A 16,793-nucleotide genomic window follows, 5' to 3' on the forward strand; every position below is an offset into this window, starting at 1 on the left:
AGTGGGTCAATACAGGTTAAGACTATGACATACTGTTGATTACCACAGACATAAAATCACTAGCAGATCAAAAAAAGTTATATGATCAATAAGTTATGACAAAGTGTTTTTATATTGCTTTAACTCGTCACAATAAGTTAAGCCATTTCCACATTCTTTATAAGTTATACACGATTCAATTCATTTTTGAAATGAGTTGAAATGAAATGACTTAAAGTTGAAATGACTTAAACATCCAAGTTCTTTATGTTTGAAGTTTCTTGTGTCTTTGCACATATCATGTGAATGTTATGGGATCTACCAGTTTTAAATGGACTGATCCCACAAGCTTAAAGTAAACATGATTTACTGAGGGACACCATGGGGTAATCGACAGCATGTCACACATACATTCTTGCATCAAACCCAAAGATTCCTTTAAAATATCACAACACTAAAGGACACATTATTATAACAGATGCACAATTTTTGCAATCAGATTTATAGTACAGTTATGACAAAATATAACATTATGTGAAATCACATATATGCTTATTTATGGGTTAACTCAAACTGACCAGTCAGTATGATCATTATTTAGCATAAGGACATACTGAACTGTGCATTTGAGCTCTAGAGACAAACATGCAAGAGAGCAAGCGAAGCAGGAATTTAATATAGAAAGGCCATCACTCATTTCAGACATACAAAAGACAAAATGGAGGGAGGGTGGGAAGGAGGGAGAGCTGAATTGGATGAAACGAGCACTGATAAAGGGTTCAGTATCACAGAGAAACAAAAAACAGCTACAAAAAGAGCAGACAAAAAATCCATGTCTGTCATCAGAACAACCAATAAAACCAGACGCCAGCAAAACATTAAATGGGGAATTTACAACGGCTATATATTATCGACAAGTGCTAGTCAGACTTTAGCATGTTATAAAATTTCCTGGCAGTATGTGCTTTTGTCCGGGCTCTCTTGCTCTTAGCCCACTCACAACTCTCGTAGACACAGTCGGAGACCATTCCTGCTTTTATTGGGATATACAGTACCACGTTCTGGGCTTTTTAAGCCAACGCCTGATCTCACACCAAAGGCCAGTCTGTCTCGTAGCAGAAACGCTCTCGCAATAAATACCAGAGGAGGAGGAGAGAGAGACATCTATATAGACTTACACATTTTACGCATTGTATGCATTCATGTATTCATTACAGTATTTGCAACACAGCACTGTTTTGACATTGCTCAAACTTTCATTTTCCATTCAAACTTTTTGAGATTCCCATTGACTTTTTAAAAGGGAGAAATAAATACTTTTATTCAACTGATCAAATGTGCCAGTAAAGACATTTATAATGTTACAAAAGATTTCTATTTAAAATAAATGCTGTTTTTGTTTAGTTTTTTTTACTTTATAATGATCAGAGAATCCTGAAAAAGTGTGTCATGGTTTCCACTAAAATATACTGTTTTTAACAATTATAATACGTTTCTCGAGCACCAAATCAGCATATTATAATGATTTCTGAAGGATCACTGAAGAAAAGGGTAATTCAGCTTTGCAATCACAATAATACATCATTTCATTTTAAAATATATTAATAATAAACGTCTATGATCTGAATGTGGCATGATTGAGGATTTGTCTTTTAAGGCCAGTAAATGCTCCCTTTGTTTCTCCTAGGAAATACTTATTAACTAACACCATTTAACAGCCAATGGTTGATTCTCATATACAACTGACAGAAAACCAGTGACATATTGAGTCTCATGACAACGAGATGCACAACACGTGATTCGCAATTTCTTTCAGATCCTTCCTACAGTACTGCTTTTTTCACAATATCTTTCATGTTGCTAATAGAGTTCAAACTGAATAATATATATATATACAATTCAGTGTGTTAAGATGGAGAGAAAAGACCACAGAAAAGCCATTCCTGATGAAATTACAGTGTGTGTGAAGGGGGAAGATCGGTGATGCTCCAGTCCAACTGCAATTTCTCTACACCTCTACCAAGTGTTGACACAGTAATTATTTCGTAATACTGCTAAAATGATCCCGTCATAACACCTAAAGCTGTGAATCTATGACTTGATGCTGTGTAAGCTGACATGACAACTTTACGATAGGAATAACACCATTATGGTGTTTACACATTACAGTGGCATTTACACATTAAGCAGGAGTCGTATAAGGGCGCCAGTGGACCCAGAATGCTGCTCTACAATGAACAGTATCTCTTCTCTTAGTCAAAAGAGCAACCAGGTCAACTTTTCTCTAACGACTCAATTTGGCATCAAACAGAGCTCGTACTAAATGTACTAAAGTAATAAATGTAAATGGATGGGTAAACGTAGGCGATGACAGGAACTGTTTGTGGTCGGATCAGAGGTCATGTAGCGCCGTCTCGCTCTTCTAATGATCGGGTGTAAGTGGCATTGTATGTCAATGCTGGCCAAGAAGTCACAGCCAAATATCACTCATCACCCAGAGAAAGAGTGCGAGTGTGTGTGTGTGCGAGTGTGTGCGTGTGTGTGTAAAGGGAGAGTCACAGTCAGCCTCAAGAACCGCATTACCTCATCCACACCAGAATCCAACACTGACACCTCCTCCACCCCAACACCCTCACTCTCAAACACACACACACACACACACACACACAAACACATTTGTGCTGGCATCCGCATACTTAAGACACCTCAATTCTATTCACTTCCAAACACATAAATGCCAAGACACACACAAACATGCATCATGTTAAAGATAACAGAAGGAACCTTATATGTATAGGATTATATATGAGCGATATGTATTAATAAAAAGTTACTGTTTTTTTTCACAAATCGCTATTTTTGGACAGCATTTTTTTCTAAAAAAAAAATTTTTTAAATCTTGCAGACCCCAAACTTTGTAACAATAGTGCATGCATTACGTTTAAATATAAACTATGTAGGAAAATTATGACATTAATATACTTTATTAACACACACCTGGATGTTTTTTTTTTTTTACATCAATTTGACAGACAATATTAGACAGGTAAAAATTATGATATTCATATGTGTATTGTAGAGATTATTGAATATGAGGTGGATATAAAAAAACTACAGTAAGAATGATCTACAAAATACAAATTGAAAAAAGAGAAAAGAAGAGCTAAAAGAACTGGGAGTGGAAGATGAATGGACACTGGTGAATGGTGTAATGTTGTGAAACATGAAAAACAGAAAGAAGTGAGGAAATGCCTAAAATTGAGAACACCTGACCTGGTAAACAGTGAGATTACCAATGCCCCCTGCATGGTTAGTATATTTGAAATAGCGAAAAGGAAAGAATAGAGACATGAAATTAGTTCAAGATGGAGAAAAAGAACACAAATTCTTATCGAAGTGAATAAACACTGGACAAATGTCTCCCAGCAGTATCAAAGAGCCGTAACAATGTTAACTATGATCTCAACATTAGTTCACGGTACTCCCACAACATATCAGAGTTTCAACAGTGCACAGAGGTTGAACTCATCAGGGGAAGATCCGGTCACGGTGAGCTCTTTATGAATGAACTATGATAAGCTGCAAAAACTCATCATTCCATATTTATGAATTATTTATGCTTGTATCAAAATGCACTAATGATTCAACTGTATGCAGATGTGACACAAGTTGCCAACTAACAAAATAAATCAAGACGGGTCAGTCTTTTATTGCAAAGAAAACCGAAGCTATTCAAACACGTTAAAAAGGGAAAAAGGCCTTTCATGGTTAGCAATAGTTCACTCATAACTGAAATGCATTCTGCCATTACTCACTCAAACGTCGTTCCAAACCTGTATGGCTTTCTTCCTTTCTTTTAGTTTTCATTATGTGCATGTGCGAAAGAGATTTAAAAGCTATGGCAGAAGCAAAGAGTGAACAAAAACTTAAATGTTGGTCTCTTCCTCTATGAAATAAAGAATGTCATACAGGTTTGGAACGACATGACAGATTTTTCATTTTTGGGTCAACTATGCCATTAAGTAACAGAGTTAGTGTTAAGAATAGGGTAAAAACTTTAAAATGAAGGCATTCCACGCAGATTAGAGCCACATAATTTCTCTGATATTTGATTAAGAATATAGTTATTACAAGCTAAGCAGTTTCAAAGGTCCATTTTCTCAGAGCAAACACAGGTGCATCGGCTCTTGAATGTCCTTTTGCACCATGAAAATGGAGCCTTACATTAAGCCTAATTGAGGCGACAGAAAGGAGGGGGAGAGGCAGTGCGAGGATTGGGGAGTACTTACGACTGACAGGCAAATGCCATGCCACAGATAGGGATGCAGCGAAAGACGCCGTCCCACCGAACGTAAATGACCTTGTTCAGCCACTGGCCACTGAGGAGGCCGTGTTTGAAGGAGGAGAGCACCATCTGTGGTGGAGGGGAGAGCAGGAGGGTTACAGAACATCCCATAAAGAAGGGAGAGAGAAAAAGACGAGGAGGGCAGTGATGATGCTGTGATAAAACCCTTAGACTGACTATGAAGAGTGCAAGGAGACCCTATAATCCGTTTAAAGAGATTTAAAGACTTCACCCCGAAATGAAAATTCTGCCATCTACTCACTCTCATGTCGTTCCAAACCAGTATGACGTTATTTTGGCGTGGAACACAAAATGAGAAATTATGGACAATGTGCTAGTCACTCTTTTCAATGCAATTTGCCCATTTCATTTTCAAGCTTAGTAAAAAAAAAGACACAAAAAGTTACCTATTTTTGTCAAGTCTTTTGAAACTCCACTACTCAAAAGTTTCTTATGCTCAACAAGGCTACATTTATTTGCTCAAAGATAAAGTAAGCAGCAATATTGTGAAATAGTATTACAATTTGCTTTCTATTAATATAATGTAATTTATTCCTGTGATGGCAAAGCTGAATTTTTAGAAGCAGTCTTAAGTAGGGATGGGCATTTTTGTCAATTTCTCATTTCGATCATCGATAGGTCTCAAAAACGAGTACTCGAGTAATTGGGGGCGGGGCATGTGCAGGGGGCGGGGCATGTCCGTCATTGAGTTAATGAAAACTGTTATGAAGATGGTTGTTGACAAATACAAACGTGACATGAAAACAGGTATATGAAAACATGAACATATAAAACAAAAAATAACTGCTAGATTATGATGCATAAATGTCTTTGAAAAAGAAACATCTTTATAAAATGACCGTCTCAAATAACCAAATCAGTATCGAGAATTGCCTTTGAGCTGAAACTGTGAAATAACACCACCCTGCAGAGCTTGCTAGCTGGTTAATAAACTCAACCAAACGCACCCTATATCAATATTAATATGAAGATTATTATGAACCTATTACAACATTAATCAACACAAAAGGACGTGAATGCGCACGTGAACTTCAGCGTGCTAGATTTTACAGGCGAAGGGTTTGAAACGGAACATTTTGAATGTGCTCTTCCCTTAACAACACTGATACACGGACAACGAAAGCACACAGAAACAACATTTTATTAAAATCGTGTTCTCATTATAATGCTTTGACAGATTGACTCTGCACATCATGCACTTAATTGTATTATTCATGATCGAAGCGTTTACAGACATCACTGCGCGTTTTCAAACTCATAACGAAAAACATCTTTAAATAAACTAGGTCTACTGTTAAAAAATACGAGAACAGTATAGCAGTGCTGCATTACTAATGTCAATGATTCTGAGAAAGAAATAGCCTATCTGAAATAGCATTAATGCATTTGAGCTGAAACTGAAGAGAATGAACAGCCGGTATAACGGCAGCGCTTTGCTAGCTTATTAAGCTCAACCAAACGCGTTTTATATGAGATTAATCAGATATAGAAAACATAAAAGTAATCTTACAACGTGCATCTGCAGAAAAGGACGCGAATGCGCACATGAACTTCACGCGCTAGTCTGAGTGTTCTCGCTAGTTTCTCTGTGGATCAGCTGATACACGGGGAACTAAGCACAGATCATTTACAGCATTTTCCACGGTGTTCTCATTATAATGCTATAGGCTATGACAGATTGGCGCTGCACATCTTGCACTAACCATTCAATGATCAGTGATTCCAGACATCACTGCAGTGCACGCCTCAGTTTCACTTTATTTCGCCGCGGTCTGGAGGCGTGCTGTAAAACGCTAACCAATCAGACCTCCGGTACCGCGCAAAACGACGCAATAACCAATAAAAAAGAGACAAATATTTTTTTTTTTCAGGGCGATCATCGTTCTCATGATCGATGATCGCTGTCACGTTCGAGTACTCGATTACTCGACCACTGTTGCCCATCCCTAGTCTTAAGTGTCACATGATCCTTCAGAAATCATTCTAATATGCTGATTTGGCTCTCAGGAAACATTTCATATTATCAAGGTTAAAACAGTTGTACTACATATTTTTTGTGGAAATTTCTGGTTTTCTGGTGCGATACATTGGTGAACAGAATAACATTTTTTGGAAATATGATTTTTTTGAGGTCTACTGTCACTTTTTTGGAAGAAAGAAAACCGGTTTAGAACAACATTATGGTGAGTAAATCATGATAGAATTTAAATTTTTGAGTGAACAATTCTTTAAGGGGAGAAACAAATGAATAATTTGCCAACTAAAGGGGGAAAAGTCATCTTGAACAAATCGTACTGATCAACGTCCATGCATGATTTTCAATGCCAGTTTATCTCTGAAGGACAGCAAAACTTTCTAGAATCTTGAAGGATAAAATCTGATTGCTGCACACGTTTGCAGGAAACATTTGCAGCAACTCACCTCTTTCAAAATCAATAGCGCCAGCCCGTGTAACCATCAGAATCACCACCAATCCCAACCCTATCAGATCTGCTTACCCAGACGTAGGGTATAATTCTAGCGGGAATATATCAGGGGACACCAAAGAGTCAAGACAACTCTGACAACCCACAATACATATGAATTCTGCCACAGACGCAATAACCTCATAAACTCAGACACACAAAAATACCCTGAACCAGATAGCACCGACAAACAGAGCTTTGGGTTGGATGAAGGTGGACAGAGGAAGGAAGGGGATTTTGGGGAATGTAGCTGAATCCATGGCAGTGGTGCGGGGTCCGTTCTCCGGGGCGGATTACTTACGGGTGGCAGCAGAAGGTGGTGGCGATAATTGGCAGACACTGTATGACACCCTTGAAGCGCCACAGATGTACTTGCTCCACCCAGGAGCCACTGATTATTCCGTAACGCAGAGACGACAACACTATCTATAGGCCGGCGAGTCAGAGCATCAGATGGTCAGTCAGAAGTCAGCATCAGGAATGGGGGCGGGGCAGCGGTTCAGATGGGGCAGAGGGAAGACACATAGATGGTTAAATGCTAGACTAATAATTTGGGTTGGGGGGACAAAAACGCCCCGTGGAGCTGGACAAATGGTATATAAACTATAGAGGTAATTACAATGTGATGCAATAGACTAAAGAATCTCCAGGAACATCCATGTTTGTAATGTCAATGTTATAAAATATTCAGAACAGATTATATAAAGTTGGGTCAAAAAGCAGGACCATTAGTAAAACTGCTTCCATGTTCTGAGAAAAATGCTTTTTTGTCATTTAATCATTACGATATAAACATAATCCAAATGAAAACTTGTATAAAACTGAACTTCAAGCATTTTTTTGCTTCAATGGAAGAAAGAACACCTGACCTTCTTTACAAAAAGATGTATCAATATCCCATTTGAGATCAATAAAATAATTTATGATCAATATCACATTTAATTACTAACCTAGAATGCAGAATCTTATTCATTTAGCGCTTCTTTGTTTTACATTTTCTCAAAATCCTAAAACTTACAGGTTAAATTCCACAATGTCAGTACAATCTCAGCAATTTCCCACCCACTGTATATAACTCGAAAACTGTAACTTTAAAAACTGTTCTCCACCGTATTCAACATCTTTCCTTAATAGAGAATTTTATGATGTTCTGTGATGGTTCTCTTTAGTTCAATACTTTGACTATTTAGTTCTTTAAGAGCTTATGCTTCACTTTTAACCTTCTGAAGAATCCACAGTCCTGCTGCTATGGTGATGCATATTCACATTGTATTCACAAAAATCAGCTAATCGCCATATTACACTTGTCAAAAGAGACAGAAATTGGCACATTTAATTTAAAAAAAAATCTATGAATGAATTCCACACATACTTAATACACTACATCATTGAAGTGACTTTCAAAAGCAAGCTTAATGTGTAGATGTAATTTGAAGTATTTGAAAGTCATGTTGAAGTGCACCCTTGCACTTTACAAAACACATTTTTATATCATTTAATTAAATATTCAACTCCTTTACTTCCTAATTCCAATGCTGTCTTACATTTTACAGGGTTGGAGTTTGGAACGGTGGAAAGGGGAACGACTCACCGTGAACATGAAGAGTGTGTAGAACATCAGCGCCATGGCTGAGAACGACTGGATGGATGACATCATGTTTCTCTGCAAGCTGAGGGGTAGTACAACTAGTAGCGAGACTGAGATCAGTAACACGATACGGAAACTACGTGTCACCTGAAAGAGCAAAAAGAAAAGAAGTTACTGGCAAATTCAGGGCAACAAAACAAAAAAAAGAATATTTATGTCTATTTGTGTATCTATTTGTTATTACTAGTGGTCGGCCAATATTTTTTTTTTATGGCCAACGCCGATACCTTAGAAAGCTGGGTGGCCGATATAAAGTCAATATATATATATATATATATATATATATATACACACACTCACCTAAAGGATTATTAGGAACACCATACTAATACTGTGTTTGACCCCCTTTCGCCTTCAGAACTGCCTTAATTCTACGTGGCATTGATTCAACAAGGTGCTGAAAGCATTCTTTACAAATGTTGGCCCATATTGATAGGATAGCATCTTGCAGTTGATGGAAATTTGTGGGATGCACATCCAGGGCACGAAGCTCCCATTCCACCACATCCCAAAGATGCTCTATTGGGTTGAGATCTGGTGACTGTGGGGGCCATTTTAGTACAGTGAACTCATTGTCATGTTCAAGAAACCAATTTGAAATGATTCGAGCTTTGTGACATGGTGCATTATCCTGCTGGAAGTAGCCATCAGAGGATGGGTAAACGGTGGTCATAAAGGGATGGACATGGTCAGAAACAATGCTCACTAGGCCATGGCATTTAAACGATGCCCAATTGGCATTAAGGGGCCTATAGTGTGCCAAGAAAACATCCCCCACACCATTACACCACCACCACCAGCCTGCACAGTGGTAAAAAGGCACGATGGATCCATGTTCTCATTCTGTTTACGCCAAATTCTGACCAGGCAACATGTTTCCAGTCTTCAACTGTCCAATTTTGGTGAGCTCGTGCAAATTATAGCCTCTTTTTCCTATTTGTAGTGGAGATGAGTGGTACCCGGTGGGGTCTTCTGCTGTTGTAGCCCATTAGCCTCAAGGTTGTGCGTGTTGTGGCTTCACAAATGCTTTGCTGCATACCTCGGTTGTAACGAGTGGTTATTTCAGTCAAAGTTGCTCTTCTATCGGCTTGAATTAGTCGGCCCATTTTCCTCTGACCTCTAGCATCAACAAGGCATTTTCGCCCACAGGACTGCCGCATACTGGATGTTTTTCCCTTTTCACACCATTCTTTGTAAACCCTAGAAATGGTTGTGCGTGAAAATCCCAGTAACTGAGCAGATTGTGAAATACTCAGACTGGCCCGTCTGGCACAAACAACCATGCAACGCTCAAAATTGCTTAAATCACCTTTCTTTCCCGTTCTGACATTCAGTTTGGAGTTTGTCTTGACCAGGACCACACCCCTAAATGCATTGAAGCAACTGCCATGTGATTGGTTGATTAGATAATTGCATTAATGAGAAATTGAACAGGTGTTCCTAATAATCCTTTAGGTGAGTGTATATATGTATATCACATTTACATATATATATATATATATATATATATATATATATATATATATATATATATATATATACACATACTATATTGCCAAATGTTTTGGGACGCCTGCCTTTACATGCACATGAACTTTAATGACATCCCATTCTTAATCTGTAGGGTTTAATATGAAGTCAGTCTGCCCACCTTTTGTAGCTATAACAGCCTCAACTCTTCTGGGAACGCTTTCCACAAGGTTTAGGAGTGTGTTTTGGGGAATTTTTGACCATTCTTCTAGAAGCGCATTTGTGAGGTCAGGCACTGATGTTGGACGAGAAGGCCTGGCTCGCAGTCTCTGCTCTAATTCATCCCAAAGGTGTTCTATCGGGTTGAGGTCAGGCCAGTCAAGTTCCTCCACACCAAACTCGCTCATCCATGTCTTTATGGACCTTGCTTTGTGCACTGGTGCGCAGTCATGTTGGAACAGGAAGGGGCCATCCCCAAACATGAAATTGTCCAAAATGTCTTTGTATGTTGAAGCATTAAGAGTTCCTTTCAATGGAACTAAGGGGCCAAGCTCAACCCCTAAAAAACAACCCAAACCATAATCCCCCCTCCACCAAACTTTACACTTGGCACAATGCAGTCAGGCAAGTACCGTTATCCTGGCAACCATTAATCCCAGACTCATCCATTAGATTGCCAAACAGAGAAGCGTGATTCGTCACTCCAGAGAACACTTCTCCACTGCTCTAGGAGTCCAGTGGCGGCGTGCTTTACACCACTGCATTCAGCGCTTTCTTTCACAAATGTTTGTAGAAGCAGTCTGCATGCCTGGGTGCTTTGGAGGGGTGTCCCAACACTTCTGGCAATATAGTGTACACCCTAATGCGTGATTTATAATCAAAGTCTTAATCAATATTTATCGTCCTACATAAAATTATTTCTTCTAGTTTATGATATTATATTTAATCAATGAAACTACCGTTTGATTGTTTATTACTCTTTTCATGTTCTCTAATGTCTGTATTTGGTCTCTGAGGAGTGACTGAGGGTCTGGCAACGGCTAGGAGTGCAGTAACAGTGCTTACTCATTCAGCCCGGCTTCCAGAGAAGAAATATAGATTTGTCTTTCATTTGTTTCATTCCTTTTTACTGTTACACAAGAGTTACAGAATTATATGCTTTTATTTATATTTATTTTATATTATATTTTATTAATTTTATATTTATAATCTTTTATTTTTCTTTGCATCTTCCATCACTAGAGAATAATATGAATAGTGTCTGTACCTCTTTTTGAGAGTAAAAACATGATATCAGTATGTTTTGGAAAGTTTCTGGTCAGAGCTAGTGCGTGACCAATTTCAATCTTGAAGTAGCTGTGTGCCTGGTGGATCCATGTGTTTGTGTGTGTTAGTCTGTCTTTAACAGATCAGCATTGGTGTCTAACTGGCATTCTGCTTGAGACCTGTTGGCGCCTATTCATGACCTGGAAGGTCACAACAGGCCTAATTCCGGGGTTCCAGCGTCAGCAGTTTGATCGATGGAGATATGCTTCTGCCTATGAGCCGATGTATGGAACGTTACTATGACTATCTATTTTCACTTAGCCAATCAGAATTATTCAACCTGCAGTAATGTTGTAGTTAGACCTTGAAAAGAGTATAATTGTGTTGGGAAATTGAATGTATGCAGAGCACGGCCTACAAACTCCTTGTGAGATTTGAAGCTAAATTAAACCCTACAGATTAAGAATGGGATGTCATTGAAGTTCATGTACATGTAAAGGCAGGCGTCCTAAAACATTTGGCAATATAATGTATATATATATATACAGTCAAGCCCGAAATTATTCATACCCTTGGTAAATATGACCAAAGAAGGCTGTGAAAATAAATCTGCGTTGTTAAACCTTTTGATCTTTTGTTTAAAAAATTATAAAATTCTAATCTGTCAATGGAGAATAAGAATTTTAAATGGGGGTAAAATCTTATTATGAAATAAATGTTTTTCTCTCATACACATTGCTCACAATTAATCATACCCTTTTATTCGATACTTTTTGCAACCTCTTTTTGCCAAGATAACAGCCCTGAGTCTTCTTCTATAATGCCTGATGAGTTTGGAGAACACCTGACAAGAGACCAGAGACCATTCCTCCTTACAGAATCTCTCCAGATCCTTCAGATCCCCAGATCCATGTTGGTGCTTCTTCTCTTCAGTTCACCCCACTCATCTTCTATAGTGTTAAGTTCAGGGACTGGGATGGCCAAGGCAGAAACTTGGTTTTGTACTCGGTGACACATTTTTGTGTTGATTTTGATGTTTGTTTTGGATCACTGTCCTGTTGGAAGATCCAACCTTGGCCCATTATAAGATTTCTAGCTGAGACATTCAGGTTTTAATTTTTTATCTGTTGGTATTTGCTAGAATCCATGATACCATGTATCTGAACAAAATGGCCAGGGTCTGTGGAAGAAAGATAGGCCTACAACATTAAAGATAAAGTTCCAGTAGAGTCAGTTACTTTTCAAACGTTCTGAGGTCAGATGAGAAAAAGAATAGCTTTTTGTCAGCAAACACTCAAGATGGGTTTGGTGCACACAGGGATAAAAAAGTACCCCATGTGTAAAATGAAATACTCTGCTGTATTTTTTATGTTGTGAGCCTATCTTTCTTCCACAGATCCTGGACATTTTGTTCAGATACATGGTATCATGGATTATAGCAAATACCAACAGATAAAAAATTTAAACCTGACTGTCCCAGCTCGAAATCTTATAATGGGCCAAGGTTGGATCTTCCAACAGGACAGTGATCCAAAACACAAAATCAACACAAAAATGTGTCACCGAGTACAAAACCAAGTTTCTGCCATGGCCATCCCAGTCCTTGAACTTAACACTATAGAAGATGAGTGGGGTGAACTGAAGAGAAGAAGCACCAACATGGATCTGGGGATCTGAAGGATCTGGAGAGATTCTGTAAGGAGGAATGGTCTTCGATCTTTTGTCAGGTGTTCTCCAAACTCATCAGGCATTATAGAAGAAGACTCAGGGCTGTTATCTTGGCAAAAAGAGGTTGCAAAAAGTATTGAATAAAAAGATATGATTAATTGTGAGCGATGTGTATTAGAGAAAAACATTTATTTCATAATAAGATTTTACCCCCATTTAAAATTCTTATTGTCCAATGAAAGATTAGAATTGTATACATTTTTAAAACAAAAGATCAAAAGGATTAACAAAGCAGATTTATTTTCACAGCCTTCTTTGGTCATATTTACCAAGGGTATGAATAATTCCGGGCTTGACTCTGTATATATGTATATGTATAATATTATAATATATAATATATATATAAAAAATAATCTTATCTAAAAGATAATCATAATCTAAAAGAATATATCCCACGCACTAACAGGTGCTGTGTTGAAGAGATAATCAGTGTTTTTCACTTCACCTGTCAGTGTTCATAATGTTATGCCTGATCGGTGTGTGTGTGCGTGTATATATTAACAACTAGTAAGAAATATTTATGGCCAGTAATATTTCTCAATTCAGGTGTGATAAAAACATTCATTTTCACACAGAAACTGTAATCTAATCTACTCTACAGTGATAAAAAGTCTATGAAGTTTTTTTTTTCCTTTGTAGCTCAGCACTCTTTAAAGATACGGGCCTTTGATTTTATCAGTACAGTACGTTTATGAACAAGGGCAATGATCAGTTCTGGGAACTGCATATCAACAATTAATCGATTTGGAAAAAATATGTTGGAGTAACAGCAGGAGATTACCCAATGTTATCCATGTGACATCCTAAAAGTTGGAACGTTATTTCTTACCTGCAGCCCAAGCAGCTGAGCAAAGAAGTTGGACCCCAGATCTGCGATCACGACATAGAAAGCAATGCATGTCCCCAGCATGAGTCCAATCATGCTGAAAAGAAAGAGAATGTAAGTAGAAAATACAAGCAATAAAAGCTTATTTCATTCATGAGGTCGAAGCTAAAAAAGTGAAATCCCTACAAAGGCATCTTACCTCAATTCCACAAGTGCTTTGCCTGGTTTTCCATAAGCATGAAAAGCTGGGAAGGTAGAGATATAGAGAAAAAAACGTTGACAGATTTCAGCACCAAAACCAAAAAAGGAAGCTTCTTGCAAGTGTCTTGAAAAAGTTCTTGGCTTTTGCTTTTTATTTTGCTTACTCGTAATGAGAAAAATACAACAGATGTTGTTATCTTGCAATCTGGTCACCTGATTTAATGATCAATATAACAAACGCAACCCTTGACAGATTTTCTATATATTGTAATCATTATGATCACAACTTGTTATAACTTAATAAATTAACACATGATATTAGCTATAGTAACGGCATGATTTGTATTATCTTAGAACTGTACATTTTTGACATATGGACATTATTTTGACACAGTCACCTCTGATAACAGATTACTCTAAATTGTAATGTAGAAACATGAATTTTTCTATAAAGCTGCTTTGAAACTAAATGTATTGTGAAAAGCGCTATACAAAATAAATAGGAATTGAATTGAGTTAATTATTTCACGGTAATCCAGAAGCAGGACACTTTAAAACTCTGTGAATGATGGAAAATGAGTGCAACCTCTGTGTGTTTTATGCTTTTGGCCACTCTCACCTAGTCCAGCATAAGTCCTGCGTTTGGTGTTACTGGCTGAGTGGACTAGAAACATGCAGGACTGGTGAGTCATCCACGAACAGAAGAACAACAACAATGTGCCCAACACAATTCCACACTGCAGAGAGAATGAAAAAGAAAAAAATTCTATAAAAAGTAATAGATGAACAGAACACATGTCCTACATTTTTAAAATCAAAGTCACTTGTGTACACTGATTCTTGTACTAATGATACAAAATAATGTGGACAAACTAAAATCGCAGCTTATCAATTTCTGATTCACTCCATTCACTCAGGAAACTCTTACTGCATATGGCACACTTCAACATATCCTCCTATTAGCACACAAAACTGCACAGCACACTTTCCCATAGCCCCTTTAACTGTGTGCTTACCTGTTTGAAGCAGAAGGGCATCGTCAAGACACTCACACCCACAATGCTGTTTACAACGTTCATGATCAGACCCCAATTTGACGCAGTCATTTTGGCTCTTGGACAGCTGAGATCTCAAACGTCCAGACGGGTGTGGTGCTTCTACACTGGCTTAAGGTTTAACGGAGATAAGTGGGTTGACACAGATGTCACAGACGTCCTTTAACTCTATGATGCTCTGTGGAGACAGAAGAAAACAAAAAACATCAACATTATCACACCTTACAGAAATTGAGGGATTTTTGTTTTTGATTTTCTTGTGTTATGCTTTGTAAATGAAGAGGAATATACAGGTTAATACAAAACAGCAATATACACATCATTTTCAACAATTATTTATTAATTCATAATTTGTTTTTATCCTTCTGAAATACAGTAATAAATGCAAATCAAAGCATATACAAATATATATACTCATAACCAACTCCAAATAAACTCTGAAATATAGAACAGATGCTATATTTAGATTGATAATAGAAGATTTCCTTGAATGCTAAAGAAAAGCAGCTCATCACAATAACACCTGGAATAAATTGAATACATTTTTCTATTGTTGATCTACAGACATATTCAACTAACCTGATTCCTTGAAAGCATTAACAAGGGCATTTCACTAATTGCTGCACTGATTGCAAACAGCAAGTGTAGTTGTCAAATGTGTTTTTGGTTTTCTTGCCATATGGCAACAGTTGTGTTGTTGTCAGAAGCACTTCGAGCACTTTTAAACTCATAGAACATGTTAATTGGTCATTTGTGGGAAGATTTTTGGGGGGTGAGTTTACAATAAAATTACAAGTGGCAGCATGTTTGAATAGAGTAGACAGAAAATAAGTAGTGTTTGCTTTTATCGTGAATCACTGGCGAAAATAAACATCAATATCTGATTAATATTAGAGTTCTTGTGACAGTATGTATAACACTGAATCCTAGTTGTACACTTACTGCATATCTAATTTGCCAATTTAATATGCTATTTATACTGCAACTGTTAACATTTCTCATAACTAGCCACATTGACAGTTTATAAAGTTTCCCATCTCAGGACTGCGGAGGTTATAAAAAAGTTTGTTTACATACCACGTCCACACTTTTCCCATCAGTCATTCATTTCTAAGTCTCCATCGGTTCATGACTGTTTTAAAACGAGTATTAATAAACGTCCGTTGATGTTTATGCCGTCTTTATAACGTTACAGGAGATTCAACAAATATTTAGGAAGATATTTCCCGAAATAGGAAAAAAAAATCTAGTTTCCCCCTATCTGTAACCAGGAAGTACGCGCAGTTCTGCCAGTGTGTGGCGTTACCAAAGACACTAGTGCGCCCTGCTGCCTCCAGTGGCCAGGAGTGGAATAACATGCACCCTACAGCGTCACAGCATGCCACGATGAGTTAAATTTCACTTTCATTTGACAAATATAGCTGAAATTGGAAGTTGACGGTTTGTTCGTTTTGTTTTCAAAGTAACCAACACCTGCAATATATTTGAGTCCCGCAATGCTTTACTTTGACACGCTGTGTAGGTTTTATGCATGCAGAGAGATCACATCAATGGCTCTGTCTGTCAACAGCACCTACACAGACGAAACACGGTGTTGTTTCATTTGGACAGAGATTTGAGCAGGAAAGGGAAACAGGAACAAGGGATGTTGATCTGCAACAGGAGCTCCGCGGAATCCGGGCAACAGAGGCTTCTTTTCTGTTGCTAGTGTGTGTGGAGGAGAGAGGTTGGGACCAGCGTGCCCCAGTCAGGCATATGCTCTCCTGGGAGGGGATTTTAGTGTGTTGTT

The 16,793-nt window shown here is 37.9% G+C and overlaps 1 protein-coding gene across 4 annotated transcripts in view; it reads right to left on the reverse strand.

The window, feature by feature from the left end:
• The window catches only part of slc38a10 (solute carrier family 38 member 10), a 34,258-nt gene extending 17,928 nt beyond the window's left edge, over positions 1–16,330 (reverse strand). For 2 of the 4 annotated variants that reach the window (XM_079801422.1, XM_079801420.1), the window contains exons 1-7: positions 16,082–16,330; positions 14,966–15,182; positions 14,569–14,686; positions 13,948–13,993; positions 13,752–13,845; positions 8,402–8,545; positions 4,269–4,393 (exon numbers count right to left, since the gene is read on the reverse strand). In XM_079801422.1, the coding sequence (XP_079657548.1) occupies positions 4,269–4,393; positions 8,402–8,545; positions 13,752–13,845; positions 13,948–13,993; positions 14,569–14,686; positions 14,966–15,055 (617 nt within the window). In that variant the 5' untranslated portion in view covers positions 15,056–15,182; positions 16,082–16,330. Of the gene's footprint in view, positions 1–4,268; positions 4,394–7,111; positions 7,237–8,401; positions 8,546–13,751; positions 13,846–13,947; positions 13,994–14,568; positions 14,687–14,965; positions 15,183–16,081 lie in introns of all 4 variants that reach the window. The other 2 variants (XM_079801423.1, XM_079801421.1) reach the window with 1 other exon arrangement.
• Between the last annotated feature and the right edge of the window lie 463 nt (positions 16,331–16,793).

The sequence above is a fragment of the Gobio gobio genome (genome assembly GCF_949357685.1).
Source record: "Gobio gobio genome assembly, chromosome: 20".
Taxonomy (NCBI): domain Eukaryota; kingdom Metazoa; phylum Chordata; class Actinopteri; order Cypriniformes; family Gobionidae; genus Gobio; species Gobio gobio.